The 21,406-nt window shown below is 44.6% G+C and overlaps 1 protein-coding gene across 5 annotated transcripts; it reads left to right on the top strand.

Moving 5' to 3' along the window:
• Positions 1-712: 712 nt before the first annotated feature.
• LOC110489583 (nucleoporin p58/p45) lies at positions 713-18,555 on the top strand. 5 transcript variants are annotated; one of them, XM_036943703.1, is made up of 13 exons: positions 713-844; positions 2,619-2,758; positions 5,208-5,453; positions 5,799-5,958; positions 6,074-6,139; positions 6,248-6,422; positions 6,541-6,620; positions 6,784-6,902; positions 7,262-7,344; positions 7,446-7,644; positions 16,406-16,489; positions 17,915-18,010; positions 18,103-18,555. In XM_036943703.1, the coding sequence occupies exons 2-13, from the start codon at positions 2,638-2,640 to the stop codon at positions 18,270-18,272; spliced, it is 1,599 nt and encodes a 532-aa protein (XP_036799598.1). In that variant the 5' UTR covers positions 713-844; positions 2,619-2,637; the 3' UTR covers positions 18,273-18,555. The 5 variants fall into 5 exon arrangements, with proteins under 5 accessions (XP_036799598.1, XP_036799596.1, XP_036799599.1 ...); XM_036943701.1 differs by lacking the exon at positions 713-844 and adding an exon at positions 1,162-1,595; XM_036943704.1 differs by lacking the exons at positions 713-844; positions 17,915-18,010 and adding an exon at positions 1,162-1,595.
• Positions 18,556-21,406: the final 2,851 nt, after the last annotated feature.

The raw sequence follows: 21,406 nt of genomic DNA, 5'->3' as shown, positions 1-21,406 counted from the left end.
AACTTTGTTTGGTATACAATATTTGTAAGGCCTTTAACCATGCATTTTTCCAGACAATGTCAGGAATAAGCATGTTCCAGAAAAACTTTCCTCTCGGTGTAAGTTGGTTTTGTGAATTAAGAATTTGTCTTATATATTTATTACAAGATTTCTCAAGTATGCCCACACCTTCCAATCTGAGTTCTGGACAGTGATGCCAATTTAGCAATTTTGTTGCTAGATTTAGCAACTTTTCAGACTACCCTGCCAACTTGTTTTTCAAACAGCACCTAGCAACAAATGTAGCTATTTTAAAACATGTATTTGAAACTTTTAGCAAAGTTTGAAAAGTGACTCAAACGCTAAAATGCATGCATTTTCCCTCTAAATGACACAAAAACGAGGCAGCAGGCCAGCAGCAATTTCAGTAAATCATTGTTGTCTGACTGCAGCAGCAGTAGTATGGGTTGGACGAGCCAAACCCAATGAATATAGTTGCTCACGAATGTTTGATCTTGAACAGAACTTACAACATCAGTCAACATGTCTCAATCAAAATTGTACAGCCAGAAGTACAGTGGGAGTCTGTACCTGAACAAATGTCAAATCATATTTTTTTCCGAGATGGCCAGTCAATTTGAATAACGTTGTGTATTCTACGTAATGACGCAGTTTTACGTTATCACGCAATGACATCACAACGTAATTTAGCAACTTTTTGTGCTTCTAGCCACTTCCCCTGAAAATGAGTTGACAACACTGGTCCTGGATCAACTTTGTGATCATTACCAAAGCTAAGATGAGTTTTCATTAGTGTAGTTAGACCACTGGGAACGGCTTTGATCACATTAATAAACTCCGAAAGGTATTGGAAACTATTTTGTTCATATGTGAGAATATTACCCTTGTTGTCGAAAACATCAAGAACAAAGTCAATATTCCTATCATGCCAGCTGGAGCAGACCAATGACTTATTCTTTGTAAGACGCAGGTCTTTTTTTCTAAAGCTCCGACGTGAAGAGCACTGACCTCAAGTCAGAGTACGTTCTTTGCCATTTTACTGTAATATTTATTAACACAAACATAATTTAAAACCCGTTCTCAAATTAGCAAAGCACTTTTTTCCCCCAACATATTCACACACATGATGAGAAATGTACATTGTGGTCATTACCACTATCAAACGCTAGATGTCCTGACATGACCGTCCAATCTGCTATATCCTCCAGACACCACTGTCCTAGTAGCTCCACTCCGGGTGAAGCGCGGAACGGAAAACAGAACCGGTCGAGAAGGAACGTTAACATTGTAGTGCTGGTTTTGTGCATAAATGACTAAGTTTCCGATCTTTGTCAATTGTTATACGTTACTGAGCGTGTGAGTTGAAATAGCCGAATAGCGGTTATTATTTTAGTTTACCATGATGTCAGACTGGGCCTCCATGCGGGTGAGGGGTTTTTTATTATCCAAAAGCTAGTTGCTAACTAGTGAACAATCGGCTAACAAAAGTTATATCAAGATATTGGCCTGTTGTTATAAAAGAAGATGTCAGGCTTTAATTTCGGGTCTGGATCCACGAACACCGGCGGAGGGTTTTCGTTTGGAGGCACTGCCAGGTAAGAAGTGTTGGCCACGGCTCACGGAAATTAGCTGGTTTATCTCGATTTATTATGTTAATTAACTTACCCAGCATGGATTGTTACCAACTGGCTAACTAGGTAGTTAACTAACGTCAGCTATCCAGTAGTCATCGTAATAAACCCCACTGTTAAAATGGTGACGTTAAGTAGTTCCCTAACTATATTAGATTAAAGAAGCATAACGTTACTACTTAGTCCAAGGACCTTCTTTAGCTACATGCTGTGTGTAAATGCCGAACTGTCTCTGGAGTGGAGGCCAAAACAGCCACATACTCCCAACTAAACGCGAGTCGATTCTCAATTGCGGTACGGTTCTAGAAACATAAATCCCGCTACTTTCACATCACAGCAATAATTTCACAAATGCAAAATACACTGTTTTAACTGTTGCAGCGACAGTTTTTTTTTCAGTGACAACATAATTATGGCACCTGTCTTCCGTTTTACACAGACGTTCAGAAACTCAGATAGCTAATTAGTACAGGTAGTCCAGAGTCTTCCTCATTCACACAGGTCGTCTGTCTTCCGTATGTTTACCGTAAACAAGCGCAGTAACATGGAAATGTGACCATGTGGGAATCCTAACCCTATAAAGATTGTATCACTTTAACCTTTTTTGTTTTTAGAAAAGTATTTCAAGCTGATATGAAAGATAAGGACCTCATGCTTCCAAAACCATGACTCGTATGTATAATATGGAACTGAGAGTCATGATCAACTGCTAACTACCACATGTGCTATGGATGCATCAACTACTTGTGTTTCTCTTCTGAATGTGTGTGTTTGCTAGAGAGAGAGAGGCTGTGTGATTGTTTGTAATCAGTGTGAGTTTTAGACTTGGGGCTTTGCTGTCATCTTTACTGTACCCATTCAACATCAAAACCGATATACATTGTTTGTGACGGTGTCATAAAAACTGTAATATAACAGGTGAGGCATATTTGCATAGTAATGTTTTGTACTTCACACCTCCCTCTCATTCTCACCCCCTCTCTCTAGTACCCCAGCTGCAGCAGTTATGGGTGGCTTTACTCTGGGGGGTACAGCCTCCACCACCACCACCTCTTCTCTGGGCCTGGGGGGGTCCCTGTTCGCTCAGAAACCTACTGGGGGGTTCTCCTTTAACACTCCTGCCTCAGGTAGGTACACACTAGAGGTCGATTATTTAGGGCCGGTTTCAAGTTTTCATAACGATCGGAAATCGGTATTTTTGGACACCGATTTGGCTGATTTAAAATAATAATATTTTTTAATTTACACCTTTATTTAATCTTTATTTAACTAGGCTAGTCAGGTAAGAACACATTCTTATTTTCAATGACGGCCTAGGAACAGTGGGTTAACTGCCTTGTTCAGGGGCAGAACGACAGATTTTTACCTTGTCAGCTCGGGGATTCAATCTTGCAACCTTACAGTTAACTAGTCCAACGCTCTAACCACCTGCCTCACGAGTAGCCCGCCTGTTACAGTAAGAAGCCAAGGTAAGTTGCTAGCTAGCATTAAACATATCTTATAAAAAACAATCAATCTTCACATAATCACTAGTTAACTACACATGGTTGATGATATTACTAGTTTATCTAGCGTGTCCTGCGTTGCATATAATAGATGTGGTGCGCATTCGCGAAAAAGGACTGTCGTTGCTCAAACGTGTACCTAACCATAAACATCGATGCCTTTCTTAAAATCAATACACAAGTATATATTTTTAAACCTGCATATTTAGTTAAATTGCCTGCTAACATGAATTTCTTTTAACTAGGTAAATTGTGTCACTTGTCTTTCAACAGAGGGTAACGTTATATGCAGCAGTTTGGTCCGTCTGGCTCGTTGCAAACTGTGTGAAGATTATTTCTTCCTAACAAAGACAGCCAACTTTGCCAATCGGGGGATGATTTAACAAAAGCGCATTTGCGAAAAAAGCACAATCGTTGCACGACTGTACCTAACCATAAACATCAATGCCTTTCTTAAAATCAATACACAGAAGTATATATTTTTAAACCTGCATATTTAGCTAAAATAAATGCATGTTAGCAGGCAATATTAACCAGGTGAAATTGTCACTTCTCTTGGGTTCATTGCACGCAGAGTCAGTGTATATGGAACAGTTTGGGCCGCCTGGCTCGTTGCAAACTAATTTGCCAGAATTGTACGTAATTATGACATAACATTGAAGGTTGTGCAATGTAACAGCAATATTTAGACTTAGGGATGCCACCCGTTAGATAACATACGGAACGGTTCCGTATTTCATTGAAATAATAAATGTTGTGTTTTCGAAATTATAGTTTCCGGATTAGACCATATTAATGACCTAAGGCTCGCATTTCTGTGTGTTATTATGTTATAATTAAGTCTGATTTGATATTTGATAGAGCAGTCTGACTGAGCGATGGTAGGTAGCAGCAGGCTCGTAAGCATTCATTCAAACAGCACTTTCGTGTGTTTTGCCAGCAGCTCTTCGCAATGCTTCAAGCATTGAGCTGTTTATGACTTCAAGCCTATCAACTCCCGAGAGATTAGGCTGGTGTAACCAATGTGAAATGGTTAGCTAGTTATTGGGGTGTGCGCTAATAGCGTAACAAACGTCACTCGCTCTGAGACTTGGAGTAGTTGTTCCCCTTGCCCTGCAAGGGCCGCGGATTTTGTGGAGCGATGGGTAACGCTGTTTCGAGTTTGGCTGTTGTCGATGTGTTCCTGGTTCGAGCCCAGGTAGGGGCAAGGAGAGGGACGGAAGCTATACTGTTACACTGGCAATACTAAAGTGCCTATAAGAACATCCAATAGCCAAAGGTATATGAAATACAAATGGTATAGAGAGAAATAGTACTATAAATACTATATTAACTACAACCTAAAATCTCTTACCTTGGAATATTGAAGACTCGTTAAAATGAACCACCAGCTTTCATATGTTCTGAGCAAGGAACTTAAACGTTAGCTTTCTTACATGGCATATATTGCACTTTGACTTTCTTCTCCAACACTTTGTTTTTGCATTATTTAAACCAAATTGAACATGTTTCATTATTTATTTGAGGCTAATGCATTATATTAAGTTAAAATAAGTGTTCATTCAGTATTGTTGTAATTGTCATTATTACAAATACATATTTTTTTTAAATCGTCCGATTTAATCGGTATCAGCTTTTTTTTTGGTCCTCCAATAATCGGTACCGGCGTTGAAAAATCATAATCGGTCGACCTCTAGTACACACCACACACACACGTTTTTACGACTGTCTGTCTGTCTGTCTCCCTCTGCAGACCTGCCTCATTGCTTGTTTCTTTCACCCACGCACAAAGAAATGCACAGACATCACATAGGTGATTATTGTAGTTATGGAGTTGTGTTCTTGTTTCACTGCAGGTGTTGCTGCACCCTCTAAAGACCGTACGTTAGGCAAATGTTCTGTCACCGTAGCGACACATCGGTCATGACGTCCTCGTCTACCATTGGCTGATCCCAATTTGAGCCTTAGCTTGACAAACCAATAGTAGCAGTCTCTGCAGATGAATTTGTTCTCGTTGATGTCATACGGTTGAATCTACCTTTTAACCCAGCTCTTTCCTGGTCTCTCCCAGGTGCCCCAGCAGCCTCTACCACGGGCTTTAGTATGGCCTTCAATAAACCATCTGCCTCGGCCCAACCCTTCTCCCTCACTGCTGCCTCCTCGGCCCCCTCAGGGGCAGGACTGACGCTAGGCTCCGTCCTCACCTCCACCGCTCCACAACAAGGAGCCACAGGATTTGCTCTCAACCTAGGGGGTGTGGCCCCATCCACAGGTCTATCGTTGGGTTCCAGTATGTTCTCTAACATGACTTCTACTGGTTAGTTGGTTAGTTAACTACATCTGTCTGTTCTCTAACATGACTCCTACTGGTTAGTTAACTACATCTGTCTGTTCTCTAACATGACTCCTACTGGTTAGTTGGTTAGTTAACTACATCAATCTCTTATCTCTCCTTATTTAGAGGTAGTGTATGATCTGTCAGTTGTTTTCTTTTTGTGTCACCTTTCTGGTGATGTAATAGTCTTAGGTCTGTGTCAGTCCAGTCTGGGAGGACTGGGGTCAGCATTACGCTTGTATGAGACTAACACATGTGCGAGCTTGATTCTGTATGTGTGTTTGTGTCATCGGGTTTATTTGTGTTAACTCTTGTGTGTGTTTCCAGGTTTGGCCCAGACCACTCTTGGTTCAGGGGGTTTGACGTTAGGTTCCCTAGTCTCTACTTCGACGGCGATCTCAACAGCCCCCAGCCTTGGACTTGGCGGAGTTGACTTCAGCACTTCCTCAGAGAAAAAGAGTGACAAATCATTAGGGGCCAGCCCACAGTAAGTACTACTGACTGACACCTGTCTGGACCAGTAATATTCCGCAGTGTGACCAATGACGGATTGCAGTTGCCCCTTATGGTTGTCATAATGAGTTTCTCGCTCTCTCTTTCAGGGACAGTAAAGCGTTGAAAGATGAAAACTTGCCTCCAGTCATCTGTCAGGATGTAGACCATTTCCAGTAAGTGAGGAAGTCGTGCATCGTCATGTGCCTGTGTCTACGCACATCTCTAACACGGTGGTCATGAATATCCATTGTGTTGACGTGTGAGTTTCTACCGTCCTGTAGGAAGTTTGTGAAGGAGCAGAAGCAGGTTCACGAGGAGATCAGCAGGATGTCATCTAAAGCCATGCTGAAGGTTCAGGACGACATCAGGAGTCTCAAACAGCTGCTGTCTGTCAGCGCCTCGGGACTACAGAGAAACGCCCTGGCTATAGGTCACCTGAAGATGGAGGCTGCGCTGGTACACACACTGAAGTCACATTGTCCTTTGAGGAATTCAGGATCAAAACTAAATTGCCCTTAGTGTTGATGGGCTTGATAGTGGGGGTCTCCCTGTGTGTGTGTGTGTGTGTGTGTAGGAGTTGAAGAATGCAGACATAGCTCTACGGACTCAGAAGACACCCCCTGGACTCCAACATGAAAACACAGCTCCCTATGAGTAAGTAGTCCCATCATCTTCACACCCCCCTGAACTTACCTTATCACATTGTCCTTTAGAACCACACAGATTCATCTACTGCATTTTATCCCTAATAAGTTGAATCCTGTCTCTCTCTTCTGTCATTCTCTCTTTCTGTGTCTCTCTCTGTCTCTCTCTCTAGTTATTTCCGGTGTTTAGTGGATCAGTTTGAGGTCCAGCTGCAGCAGTACAGACAGCAGATAGAGGAGCTGGAGAATCACCTCTCTACACAGGGCAGTGGATCACACATCACACCACAGGGTGAGAATCACCTCTACACAGGGCAGTGGATCACACATCACACCACAGGGTGAGAATCACCTCTCTACACAGGGCAGTGGATCACACATCACACCACAGGGTGAGAATCACCTCTCTACACAGGGCAGTGGATCACACATCACACCACAGGGTGAGAATCACCTCTCTACACAGGGCAGTGGATCACACCACAGGGTGAGAATCACCTCTACACAGGGCAGTGGATCACACAACACACATCACACCACAGGGTGAGAATCACCTCTCTACACAGGGCAGTGGATCACACATCACACCACAGGACTCCTGACTTCACACTCTGTGTTTGTTGTGTTTCTCTCTTCATACTGCATGTGTAGATCTGTCTCTGGCCATGCAGAAGTTGTACCAGACGTTTGTTTGTCTGGCTGCGCAGCTCCAGTCAGTACACGAGAACGTCAAGGTAAGTCCTACAGACCGCTAACAACATCACCTTGACCAATCTCCAAGAGCTATAAATAAAGTATTTAGAATGAAGCGATTGAGGTTCTTCCTCTATGGTAGATCCTGAAGCAGCAGTACCTGGGATACCGCCGGGCCTTCCTGGAGGACTCCACTGATGTTTTCGAGTCCAAGCGGGCGGCCAGTAAGAAGTGGAAGAGCGCCCCACGCATCACAATCGGTCCCGCCCCGTTCGGCAGTGTCCCTAACGCGGCAGCGGTCGCCATGGCAGCCACGCTGAGCCAGCAGCAGCCCGGCCCAGGTGTGAACTCTGCCTTCAAGTTCTAGAACCCTGACCCTTCATATTTATTTTCTTTCTCTAGAAAGGGGGAGAGCTGGATGATTAGAGGAAGAAAACATGAAAGGATCATAGCCAGTGCCAAACCCTTTTTAGTCATTTCTTTCTGTGGTTTGGCGCTAAATGTGTCAGAAGTTACCAGAAGTGTCTGTAGCAGGCTGTTTGTTGAAACCGCCTTTCCATAAACCTAGCAACCATTTATTCATCGGGTAGTCTAGTGGTTAGAGCGTTGGGCCTGTAACTGAAAGGTCGCTAGTTGGAATCTGACCCTACTTGATAATGGCATTCCCTGGCTGTGATTTTACTCTGAGGGTGTCTCAGGGAGAGTTGGGATATGCAAAAAAAAAGACATGTCCAATTCTTTGTATGTGTGAAATAGAACAAACCTAAGCATCCACCAAATGATTATTATATTCAGATGGCTATGCTTTTCTTCTCTGTCTCTCTCTCTCTATCGATCTATATCTAAAATAGAAGCACTTAACATGATCTCAGTAAGGCTCTTCCTCTACTGGAAACAAGGAGGGATGGGACCTAAAATGAAGGATGAATAAAGAAGTGTAGAGGGTTCAGATTACTGGACACACTGGGGTGTTCATTCACAGCTCTCAGATCTGTCCCAGACAGACTAGAATCCCTTCAATGACTGAACCTGGAGGCTGAATGTCTTTCGGTTCAGTCTCTATTTGAAGATAGTTTTAATGATGGTGCTTTGTGGTGAAGCTGAATTAGTCTGGTTTTATTGAGAGTAACATATCGCATAGTATGTGGTGCTGCCAAGTGAGTGTTCTGGCACCCTTTAGGAGTCAAATCGCTTTAGTTCCAAAACTGAGCCTCAACTTGTTTTTTGGGGGAGGTTGTACAAACTGGTTTAGATGAGGACCGTGTGTGCGTGTGTATGCCTTGATGCACACTTACAAGTTAGACCGACAGTGTACTGCACGTGTCAGTTTCATTCCACGGAGGGCCGAGTGTCTGCAGGTTTTCTGTTCTGCCTGATAGTTAATTGACCCGGTGTCCCAGGTCTAAATCAGTCCCTGATTAGAGGGCAACAATGAAACAAGGCAGTGGAACTGGCTTCAAGGTCCAGAGTGTAATTTGAGGGGTGGATAGCCTAGTGTTACAAACATAGTGTTACTCACTGCAGTGGACCCCTACTCCGTTCCTTCAGTACCCACCACAGTACGCTTGTGTTGTAGTCCTGGACACCAGATTCTACTGGTCAAGGGCTTGATGATTAGTTGACAGGTAGGATCTGGTGTGCTTTTCTGTCATGTCCCCAGACATATGTACTGTTGGGGTACCAGAGTGGGGGAACACTGACTTACTGTACAGGTCATGCAGAAGAGGTTGTTTTCTGTGTTCATTTCAGTTAAAGATTTGAAGTGTTAATGAAATGAATCCCCTTTTGTTACCATGGCAGCTTCTTAAAGTTACCATGGGAGTTGTCACGGCAATAATAGCAGGCTCTGGTTACCAAAGTGGCCAGGTGTATGTATGTGTCTGTATGACTTTATTTGCATTGTAGATAGAACATTGACTGACTGCCGTAGCTGGTAATGGTCATTGGGTATAACCAGAGTATCCCAACCAGGGTTTCCTAACCAGGGGTACTAGGACTATCCACAAGGGGTACTGGAGAAGACTCATGAGACCATAGGGCATGAGGGGGTACTTCAGGGGTACTAGGACTATCCACAGGGGGTACTGGAGAAGACTCATGAGACCATAGGGTTACTGGTCAAATGCATGAGGGGGTACTTCAGGGGTACTCCGGGCAGAACACAATTCAGTTGGTGGTGAAGTACCCCAAAAAGGTTGGGAACCACTATTCTAAAACACGTGTCAATATTAATTCCATGAAGGGCCGAGTGTCGGTGCTTTCACTCCTCCCTTGTACTTGACTGATGAATTAAGGTCCCTGATTAGTAAGGCACTCCTCTCACAAGGTTGTCTGGGTCTTCATTGAAAGGAAAAAACCAGACACTAGACCCTCCATGGAATGAGTTTGACACCCCTGGTCTAAATACACATTTCTACCTGACAGTCCATCCGACTTTGAATGTATCTCTGTGTGTTCTCCATTAACCTTTTTGATATAATGATTTATCAGTATTTCCTACACACACTCCTTAACACTGGCGGTTGGTCTACCATGCAGGCCTAGCTGGCTCCAGGAAATGGATAGCAGAGGGGCTGATGACCTTCTGTACAGACGGAACCTAGTTTTCTTTAGTTTCATTATCTATTCAATAGAAGGGCTTCAGTATTACATCACTCACTAGTTTATCAAGGGAGAGACCGTGATCTTGCTGCTCGTATCGACTGCTTCGAGAAAGCCAGTGGGAACATTGGTGCCAAGAATCAGTATTTTTCTGTATTCTGAGTGACAATTTGTGCTCTGAGATAATCAACTGCTGCTCTGACCTGTCTGTCCACCCTCTCACGCTAACCTTCCAGAACCACTCTGAAATATTCTAGAATGAGTAGATGTGTAATGAGTAATGTGGAACTGGAACTCTGAATGGTTCTGGAACTCATAGGGCTGCTGCAGATGGCAGACTCCTGTTAGTGTATAACAGTGATGGCTAAACGGACCATGATGAATCTTGGGCCTTTTTGAGGGCTTCAATGAGATCAGAAGACTGGTAGTGGTTGGACTGACTGGCTGAGACAGTCCCTCCACTCAGTGTACGGACTCAGGGCTAGCTACATAGAGCCAGGGAGCTGCTCTGGGGTGTAGTATGTACAACACTGATGTTATTGGCTGGAGAGGTGTAGTTTCCCTATTTGATTACTTTACTAACACAGATGGCCATACTGGGGCCTGTTCTGGATGGTTTGACATATTTTATATATACATACAGTGTAAGTCGGAAGTTTACATACACTTAGGTTGGAGTCATGAAAACTTGTTTTTCAACCACTCCACAAATTTCTTGTTAACAAACTATAGTTTTGGGAAGTCGGTTAGGACATCTACTTTGTGCATGTCACAAGTAATTTTTCCAACAATTGTTCAGACAGATTATTTCACTTATAATTCACTGTATCACAATTCCGGTGGGTCAGAAGTTTACATACACTAAGTTGACTGTGCCTTTAAACAGCTTGGAAAATTCCAGAAAATGATGTCATTGCTTTAGAATCTTCTGATAGGCTAATTGACATAATTTGAGTCTATTGGAGGTGTACCTGTGGATGTATTTCAAGGCCTACCTTCAAACTCAGTTCCTCTGCTTGACATCATGGGAAAATCAAAAGAAACCAGCCAAGACCTCAGAAAAAGAAATTGTAGACCTCCACAAGTCTGGTTCATCCTTGGGAGCAATTTCCAAACGCCTGAAGGTACCACGTTCATCTGTACAAACAATAGTACACAAGTATAAACACCATGGGACCATGCAGCTGTCATACCGCTGAGGAAGGAGACGTGTTCTGTCTCCTAGAGATTAACTTACTTTGTTGTGAAAAGTGCAACTCAATCCCAGAACAACAGCAAAGGACCTTGTGAAGATACTGGAGGAAACAGGTCCAAAAGTATCTAAACGAGTCGTATATCGACACAACCTGAAAGGCCACTGCTCCAAAACCGCCATAGAAATGCCAGACTACAGTTTTCAACTGCACATGGGGACAAAGATTGTACTTTTTGGAAAAATGTCCTCTGGTCTGATGAAACAAAAATACAACTGTTTGGCCACAATGACCATCATTATGTTTGGTGGGAAAAAGGGGGAGGCTTGCAAGCCGAAGAACACCATCCCAACTGTGAAGCACGGGGTGGCAGCATCATGTTGTGGGGGTGCTTTGCTGCAGGAGGGACTGGTGCACTTCACAAAATAGATGGCATCATGAGAGAGGAATATTGTGTGGATATATTGAAGCAACATCTCAAGACATCAGTCAGGAAGTTACAGCTTGGTCACAAATGGGTCTTCCAAATGGACAATGACCCCAAACATACTTCCAAAGTTGTGGTAAAATGGCTTAAGGGCAACAAAGTCAAGGTATTGGAGTGGCCATCACAAAAATTGTGGGCAGAACTGAGAAAGTGTGTGAGAAAGGAGGCCTACAAACCTGACTCAGTTACACCAGCCCTGTCAGGAGGAATGGGCCAAAATTCACCCAACTTATTGTGGGAAGTTTGTGGAAGGCTACTCGAAACGTTTGACCCAAGTTAAACTATTTAAAGGCAATGCTACCAAATACTAATTGAGTGTATGTAAACTTCTGACCCACTGGGAATGTGGTGAAAGAAATACAGGCTGAAATAAATCATTCTCTACTATTATTCTGACATTTCACATTCTTAAAATAAAGTGGTGATCCTAACTGACCTAAAACAGGGAATTTTTACTAGGATTAAATGTGAGGAATTGTGAAAAACTGAGTTTAAAAGTATTTGGCTAAGTTCTTTTGATACACTGCAGATTTTGCAGGTTTTCCTACTTACAAAGCATGTAGAGGTCTGTAATTTTTATCATAGGTACACTTCAACTGTGAGAGACGGAATCTAAAACTAAAATCCAGAAAATCACATTGTATGATTATTAAAATTAGCATTTTATTGCATGACATAAGTATTTGATCACCTTCCAACCAGTAAGAATTCCGGCTCTCACAGACGTGTTAGTTTTTCTTTAAGAAGCCCTCCTGTTCTCCACTCATTACCTGTATAAAAGACACCTGTCCACACACTCAATCAAACAGACCCCAACCTCTCCACAATGGCCAAGACCAGAGAGGGTGTAAGGACATCAGGGATAAAATTGTAGACCTGCACAAGGCTGGGATGGGCTACAGGACAATAGGCAAGCAGCTTGGTGAGAAGGCAACAACTGTTGGCGCAATTATTAGAAAATGGAAGAAGTTCAAGATGACGGTCAATCACCCTCGGTCTGGGGCTCCATGCAAGATCTCACCTCGTGGGGCATCAGTGATCATGAGGAAGGTGAGGGATCAGCCCAGAACTACACGGCAGGACCTGGTCAATGACCTGAAGAGAGCTGGGACCAAAGTCTCAAAGAAAACCATTAGTAACACACTACGCCGTCATGGATTAAAATCCTGCAGCGCACGCAAGGTCCCCCTGCTCAAGCCAGCGCATGTCCAGGCCCGTCTGAAGTTTGCCAATGACCATCTGGATGATCCAGAGGACGAATGGGAGAAGGTCATGTGGTCTGATGAGACAAAAATAGAGCTTTTTGGTCTAAACTCCACTCGCTGTGTTTGGAGGAAGAAGAGTACAACACCATCCCAACCGTGAAGCATGGAGGTGGAAACGACATTCTTCGGGGATGCTTTTCTGCAAAGTGGACAGGACGACTGCACCGTATTGAGGGGAGGCTGGATGGGGCCATGTATCGCGAGATCTTGACTAACAACGTCCTTCCCTCAGTAAGAGCATTGAAGATGGGTCGTGGCTGGGTCTTCCAGCATGACAACGACCCGAAACACACAGCCAGGGCAACTAAGGGGTGGCTCCGTAAGCAACATCTCAAGGTCCTGGAGTGGCCTAGCCAGTCTCCAGACCTGAACCCAATAGAAAATCTTTGGAGGTAGCTGAAAGTCCGTATTGCCCAGCGACAGCCCCGAAACCTGAAGGATCTGGAGGAGGTCTGTATGGAGGAGTGGGCCAAAATTCCTGCTGCAGTGTGTGCAAACCTGGTCAAGAACTACAGGAAACGTATGATCTCTGTAATTGCAAACAAAGGTTTCTGTACCAAATATTAAGTTCTGCTTTACTGATGTATCAAATACTTATGTCATGCAATAAAATGCAAATGAATTACTTAAAAATCATACAATGTGATTTTCTGGATTTTTGTTTTAGATTCCGTCTCTCACTGTTGAAGTGTACCTTTGATAAAAATTACAGACCTCTACATGCGTTGTAAGTAGGAAAACCTGCAAAATCGGCAGTGTATCAAATACTTGTTCTCCCCCCTGTATATATATGCGCATGCAATAAGGCCCGAGGGGGTGTGGTATATGGCCAATGTACTACGACTTAAACACGACGCAACCTGGAGTGCATGGACACAGCCCTTAGCCGTGGTATATTGGCCATGTACCACAAACCCCCGAGGTGCCTTATTGCTATTCTAAACTGGTTACCAATGTAATTAGAGCAGTGTTGTCATACCCGTGGTATATGGTCTGATTCACCACGGCTGTCAGCCAATCAGCATTCAATGCACGAACCACCCAGTTTATATTTATATATTAAACCAGTGCTTGTTGTTGTTGATGCATATATATATATGACACTAAATAATATTGTGTGCCTTTTGAAACTTGACATATGAATAATTGTTTGCGCTGCATTTTTCTCTGGCACATGCTAGTTCCTTCACTCGTGGAATCTTGAACCATTTTGGAGAACTTATCAAATACAACCATAGCAGCTAGGAATTAACAGTCGGTTGTGTCCTTGAACTGTTTGTCTCGTTTATGTAAGTGGAATTGCTTTCATTTGACAATAAATTAGTTTTTAAAGGAGCGACCTTGTCTTTGTTTCTTTTTGACTGGTAAATCATTTTAGAAATCCAATTGGATTTAAGAGAATTAACTAATACTATAGCGGAGCCTGAAACTCTAAAATCCAATTTGAGAACTGCTAAAAAGAAACAAGACTGGTGCCCTGAGATTGAGTGATGGTTCTAACTGCCATGTTTCTATCACATCTACTTTAAGGAAATTCCATTGTAAGGGTGATGCTGAGACTGATTTTTCCAAAATGGATGTCAAACAAAAACCAGTGATTGCAAAGTTAATCAAACCATACAACTCTATGCACAAGGACGACTTAACAACTTCCACCATCTACACTGTTCTTCAAGTACAGGGCATTCTGAAAGTTATCAGACCCCTTGACTTTTTCCACATTTTGTTACGTTACAGCCCTGTTCTAAAAATGTATTACATTGTTTTTCCCCCTCATTAATCTGTACACAATACCCCACAATGACAGAGAAAAAAACAGATTTAAATAAAAATGTTTGAAATTTTTATTTAAAAAAATACAAAACTGAAATATCACATTTACATAAGTATTCAGACCATTAACTCAGTACTTTTTACTTAGTATCTCCCATTCTTCTCTGCAGATCCTCTCAAGCTCTGTCGGGTTGGATGGGGAGCGTCGCTGCACAGCTATTTTCAGATCTCTCCAGAGATGTTCGATTGGGTTCAAGTCCGGCCTCTGTCTGGGCCACTCAAAGACATGTCCCGAAGCCACCCCTGCATTCTCTTGTCTGTGTGCTCAGGGTCATTGTCCTGTTGGAAGGTGAACCTTCACCCCAGTCATAGGTCTTGAGCGTTCTGGATAAGGTTTTCATCAAGGATCTCTCAGTACTTTTCTCCGTTCATCTTTGCCTCGATCCTGACTAGTCTCCCCGTCCCTGCCGCTGAAAAACATCCCCAAAGCATGATGCTGCCACCACCATGCTTCACCGTAGGGATGGTGCCAGGTTCTCCAGATTTGAAGGTTTGTATTTAGGCCAAAGAGTTCAATCTTGATTTTATCAGACCAGAGAATCTTGTTTCAAGTGGGCTGTCATGTGTCTTTTACTGAAGAGTGACTTCCCTCTGACCACTCTACCATACAGGCCTGATTGGTGGAGTGCTGCAGAGATGGTTGTCTTTCTGGAAGGTTCTCCCATCTCCACAGAGGAACTCTGGAGCTCTGTCAGAGTGACCATCGGGTTCTTGGTCACCTCCCTGACCAAGGCTCTTCTCCCACGATTGCTCAGTTTGGTTGGGCGGCCAGCTCTGGGAAGAGTCTTGGTGGTTCCAAACTTTTTCCATTTAAAAAAAAATTGAGGCCACTGTTTTCTTGGGGACCTTCAATGCTGCAGAAATGTTTGGTACCCTTCACCAGATCTGTGCCTCGACACAATCCTGTCTCGGAGCTCTTTAGACAATTCCTTTGACCTTGGCTTGGTTTTTGCTCAGACATGCACTGTCAACTGTGGGACCTTATATAGACAGGTATGTGTGCTTTTCCAAATCATTAAAAATCATCTCAGTTTTGAGCCTTGTAGCAAAGGGTCTGAATACTTATGTAAATAAGGTATTTATTTGTTTTTATTTGAATACATTTGCAAACATGTCTGAACCTGTTTTCACTTTGTCATTATGGGGTAATGTGTGTAGATTGAGGGTAGAAAAACATTATTGAATCCATTTTAGAATAAGGCTATAACAATATGGAAAAAGGGAAGGGGTCTGAATACTTTCCAAATGCACCGTCAATGCGTTTTTGTGAAATGTTTAGTGGAAGAAAAAAAAAAGTTGTCCTTGTGCGAAGAGTTGTATTGTTTTTAGTTTTGAAATCCATTTATAAAAATCTGAGTCTCAGCATCACTCCGTTTACCGGGGAATTGCCATTTACCACGTGATCTGTGAAAATCAACCCACAGTCTCATAGTTCCATTATCACTAATAAGCAGCCTATCAGTAGTCATTAGGTATATCAAGGGGAACAACTTAGATGTGGCCATAAGGTTAGTGTTGGGATGGGAGTCTGAGAAGACTACTGGAGTCTAATGTAATATAGAACCACTGATCCACAGGGCCCTGAGATGTTACTCTGTTCACACTCTTGGACTCACACACAGTCTATACCTCCACTGAACGATGCAGAGGAGAGGGGGGAACTTGACTTCAGTAACAGACTGTAGTACAGAGGAGTAAGCTATGTTCTCTCTGTCTGTCTCAGGGAGACAGGCGCCCCTGGGGTCTGGCTTGGGAAACCCCTTTGCCTCAGGAGTGGGCTCTAGCACGGGCTCTTCAGGCCTTGGAGGTAGTACCTGTCTTTTTACATTAGTCTGTCTCATCCCCATCCATCTACCTCTCTTCCTCCTACTTTTTACAATCCCCTCTTTCTCACTCTCTTGATCTCTTTATTTTTATCTCTAACTTCTTCTGTTCCTCATCCTCTCTTCCTCCCCCTCTTGTATAAGACAGGTGGCAGTATTAGGGAATGTATCTGAGTTTTTAAGCTCTTCACTATCTAGGGCTGAAACAACAGTCTGCCTGTAGCTGGGGTCTGATGTGGGTCTCTGCTTTACTCTCTTCATTGGATACCATCTGCTTTTTCCTCAATGGTCTACTCGTCAGTATATCCTGTTTGGATACCAGCTGCTCTTTCCTAATTGGTCTACTCTCAGTACACCCTGTTTGGATATCAGCTGCTCTTTCCTCATTGGTCTATTCGTCAGTATATCCTGTTTGGATACCAGCTGCTCTTTCCTCATTGGTCTACTCTTAGTATACCCTGTTTGGATTCCAGCTGCTCTTTACTCATTGGTCTACTCTTAGTATACCCTGTTTGGATACCAGCTGCTCTTTCCTCATTGGTCTACTCTTAGTATACCCTGTTTGGATATCAGCTGCTCTTTCCTCATTGGTCTACTCTCAGTATACCCTGTTTGGATACCAGCTGCTCTTTCCTCATTGGTCTACTCTCAGTATACCCTGTGTGTCAGTGAGCCATTACGGAGGCTTAACTCCCTCTTTTCCTCACACGCCCTTGCAGTTTGTGTGTGTGTGTCCGCCCGCACCCGCTCTTTCCGTCTTGTCATAGCAGCATAGTTAGTGTGTCTGTGTGTCCATGAAGCTAAGCTCTCTCTCTGTGTCTGTCTGTCTGTCTGTGTCTAGTATGCCACAGCAACACTCATGTCTGTCTGTCTGTGTCTAGTATGCCACATCAACACTCATGTCTGTCTCTCTGTCTGTGTCTAGTATGCCACAGCACCACTCATGTCTGTCTGTCTGTGTCTAGTATGCCACAGCACCACTCATGTCTGTCTGTCTGTGTCTAGTATGCCACAGCACCACTCATGTCTGTCTGTTTGTCTGTCTTTGTCCAGTGTGCCACAGCAACACTCATGTCTGTCTGTTTGTCTGTCTGTGTCTAGTATGCCACAGCAACACTCATGTCTGTCTGTCTGTGTCTAGTATGCCACAGCAACACTCATGTCCGTCTCTCTGTCTGTCTGTCTGTGTCTAGTATGCCACAGCAACACTCGTGTCTCTCTGTCTGTCTGTGTCTCAGCAACACTCATGTCTGTCTGTCTGTCTGTGTCTCAGCAACACTCATGTCGTAGCAGCATATAGTGTGTGTCCAGGAAGCTAAGCTCTCTCTCTCTCTCTCTCTCTGTCATGTCGAGGCAGTATAGTTAGTGAATGTCTTACTAAAGCTTGGCTCCCTCTTTCCCTCCTGCAGTATTTGGTGGGGGTCCAGGTTTCGGGGGGGTTGCGACGGGGGGCTCATTTGGTTTCTCCTCCGCCAGCAAGGCCTCGGGAGGGAGCCTGAGCGCAGGTACACACACACTCCTCACCTCATGTCTCAGCAGACACCTTGTGAGCATTCTAAATATTAATAACTCATGTTTTCTCTTTTCCTCCCCCCAGGTTTTGGTAGCAGCAGTAGTTCGGGGTTTAACTTCAGTAACCCCGGGCTCAACGCATCTGCCGGCCTGACGTTTGGAGTGTCCAACCCTACCGCCACGGGCTTCGGCACGGGAGGTCCCCTGCTACAGCTCAAGAAGCCCCCGGTGGGAAACAAGAGGGGCAAGAGATAGTCCACCGGTGCTCTGAGGAGCAAAGGGAACAGTGGGGTAACAGTTAGGATTTGGGGAGGGAAAGCTGATCCTAGCTCTATGACTTCCAGAACTGTCCATGTTTGTATAATAAATTGGTCGCAGTCCATCTTAGATGGATTTGGGGAGGGTAGGTTTATTCTAGATCTGTGCCTAAGGGTGACTTCTAGAGCAGTCTATGGGAGGTGGAGACGGGGGGTAACAGTCTGTCCCAGATCTCTATTTTTATATCTGTCAGGGAGCATGGGGGGGAGGAGCAGGATGTGGGGAGGGAGGTGGGTAGGAGCAGGATGGGGGGGAGCTGGAGGGAGGAGGGGGAGCAGGAGGGAGGAAGGGTAGTAGGAGCAGGAGGTAGAGAGGAGGTGGTGTAGGAGCAAGATGGAGGGAAGAGGTGGTGTAGGAGCAGGATGGAGGGAAGAGGTGGTGTAGGAGCAGGATGGAGGGAAGAGGTGGTGTAGGAGCAGGATGGAGGGAGGAGGGGGGGTAGGAGGAGGGGGTGTAGGAGGGAGGAAGGGAGGAGGGGGAGCAGGAGGATGGGTAGTAGGAGCAGGAGGGAGAGAGGAGGGGGAGCAGGAGGGAGAGAGGAGGGGGAGCAGGAGGATGGGTAGTAGGAGCAGGAGGGAGAGAGGAGGGGGAGCAGGAGGGAGAGAGGAGGGGGAGCAGGAGGGAGGGAGGATGGGTAGTAGGAGCAGGAGGTAGAGAGAAAGGGGTATAGGAGCAGGATGGAGGGAGGAGGTGGTGTAGGAGCAGGGAGGAGGGGGTGTAGGAGCAGGATGGAGGGAGAAAGGGGTATAGGAGCAGGATGGAGGGAGGAGGTGGTGTAGGAGCAGGGAGGAGGGGGTGTAGGAGCAGGATGGAGGGAGGAGTGGGGTAGGAGCAGGATGGAGGGAGGAGGGGGGGTAGGAGCAGGATGGAGGGGGGGTAGGAGCAGGATGGAGGGAGGGTAGGAGCAGGATGGAGGGGGGGTAGGAGCAGGATGGAGGGAGGAGGGGGGGTAGGAGCAGGATGGAGGGAGGATGGAGGGTAGGAGCAGGATGGAGGGTAGGAGCAGGATGGAGGGAGGAGGGGGGGTAGGAGCAGGATGGAGGGAGGAGGGGGGGTAGGAGCAGGATGGAGGGAGGGGGGGAGAGTAGGAGCAGGATGGAGGCATATCTAGCTAGTAACTAGTTTCAACAAACAGTTGAAACCGATCAGCACATTTGGAGAACTTTCATTACCTGTGTGTTACATTTAAAACCTTTTATTGTTTCATCGTGAATGCTGGGGGGGGGGTTTATACGCTGTGTGTGTGCGCATTTGAGAGAGCGAAGGAGTGTGTGTGTGTGCATTTGAGAGAGCGAAAGTGTGTGTGTGTGCATTTGAGAGAGCAAAAGAGTGTGTGTGCATTTGAGAGAGCAAAAGAGTGTGTGTGCATTTGAGAGAGCAAAAGAGTGTGTGTGCATTTGAGAGAGCGAAAGAGTGTGTGTGTGTGCATTTGAGAGAGCGAAAGAGTGTGTGTGTGTGCATTTGAGAGAGCGAAAGAGTGTGTGTGTGCGCGTGCAAGGGAGAGAACTCGGCCATGCTGAATGTCCCACACAGCCCTTCATACAAGTTAGAACCTGAAAGGGATCGATCATAACCATCATTGGAAATAACCTCTGTACCGGAACTGGTGTCAGTCAGTCAGTCAATAGATCATGGTCTTATTGTATGGTGGGTGGAGGGTGATCCTATTGCTGTCTGTTTTCCAGTTGTCTATTCTGATTCTCTGTCACCAAATAGTGATGCCATTAGCTTTTCTTTTCATCTGAGGTGATGAAGGTAAACTTGTATTTTCAAACAGCGGTTTAATAATAAAAGTTATGTTGATGATTCTTTGCCTTGGTATGACTGTTATTGTTGAAATGTTTCTCTTCTAAGCAGACAGGCTGTCCATGTATAAATGGAAAAGACTAAATGGGATTCTTGGTATGTCTAACTCTGACGTCAACCCATTGATGTTTAAATGTAAACTGTAAGAGTTAAGGCACAGATGGAACAAGAAGCTATGGTTAATTATGAACATATTAGTTATAAACAAGGATTTAGTTATAAATGTCTGGTTAGGGTTTAGGGTAGGGAAGTCACAAGGATGATGAGGCAGCCTATAGGAAGGTCAGACACTGCCAGGACAACAGCCTCTCCCTCAACGTCAGCAAGACCAAAGGAGCTGATAGTGGACAACAGGAAACGGAGGGGCGTGCACAACCCCATACACATCCATGGGGCTGTGGTGGAGCGTGTCGAGATCTTCAAGTTCCTTGGTGTCCACATCACTAAGGAATTAACAATGTTCACACACACACCAACACAGTTGTGAAGAGGGCACGACAGCGCCTCTTCCCCCTCAGAGGGCTGAAAAGATTTGGCAAGGGCCCTCAGAACCTCAGTTCTATTGCTGCACAATTTAAGAGCATCTTGACTGGCTGCATTACGGCTTGGTATGTCAACTGCAAGGCACCCAACCACAAGGCGCTACAGAGGGTGGTGAGTACGGCCCAATACATCCCTGGGGCCAAGCTCCCTTCCTTCCAGGCGGTGTCAGAAGAAGGCCCAAACAATTCCGACTCCAGCCACCTAAGCCATAGACTTCTCTTTGTATAGTCAAGAACTGAATATTGGAGAATTGAATAGTTATGTAAGAGTTGTTACCCTGTCTCTTTCTCTGTGATGTCATTCTAATGGGATCCATAAAGAACACAACCCTGTCTCTTTCTCTGTGATGTCATTCTAATGGGATCCATAAAGAACACAACCCTGTCTCTTTCTCTGTGATGTCATTCTAATGGGATCCATAAAGAACACAACCCTGTCTCTTTCTCTGATGTCATTCTAATGGGATCCATAAAGAACACAACCCTGTCTCTTTCTCTGTGATGTCATTCTAATGGGATCCATAAAGAACACAACCCTGTCTCTTTCTCTGTGATGTCATTCTAATGGGATCCATAAAGAACACAACCCTGTCTCTTTTTCTGTGATGTCATTCTAATGGGATCCAGAAATAACACAACCCTGTCTCTTTCTCTGTGATGTCATTCTAATGGGATCCATAAAGAACACAACCCTGTCTCTTTCTCTGTGATGTCATTCTAATG

This window comes from Oncorhynchus mykiss, chromosome 15, assembly GCF_013265735.2.
Source record: "Oncorhynchus mykiss isolate Arlee chromosome 15, USDA_OmykA_1.1, whole genome shotgun sequence".
Lineage (NCBI taxonomy): Eukaryota > Metazoa > Chordata > Actinopteri > Salmoniformes > Salmonidae > Oncorhynchus > Oncorhynchus mykiss.
This window is presented reverse-complemented; position numbering and strand designations above follow the sequence as displayed.

Excerpts from the sequence above, each read along its gene's own strand:
- LOC110489583 (XM_036943701.1), top strand. The coding sequence starts at position 1,525 with ATGTCAGGCTTTAATTTCGGGTCTGGATCCACGAACACCGGCGGAGGG. Across the intron at positions 2,759-5,207 it reads CTTTAACACTCCTGCCTCAG|GTGCCCCAGCAGCCTCTACC; the intron begins GTAGGTACACAC and ends GGTCTCTCCCAG. Across the intron at positions 6,621-6,783 it reads GAAAACACAGCTCCCTATGA|TTATTTCCGGTGTTTAGTGG; the intron begins GTAAGTAGTCCC and ends CTCTCTCTCTAG.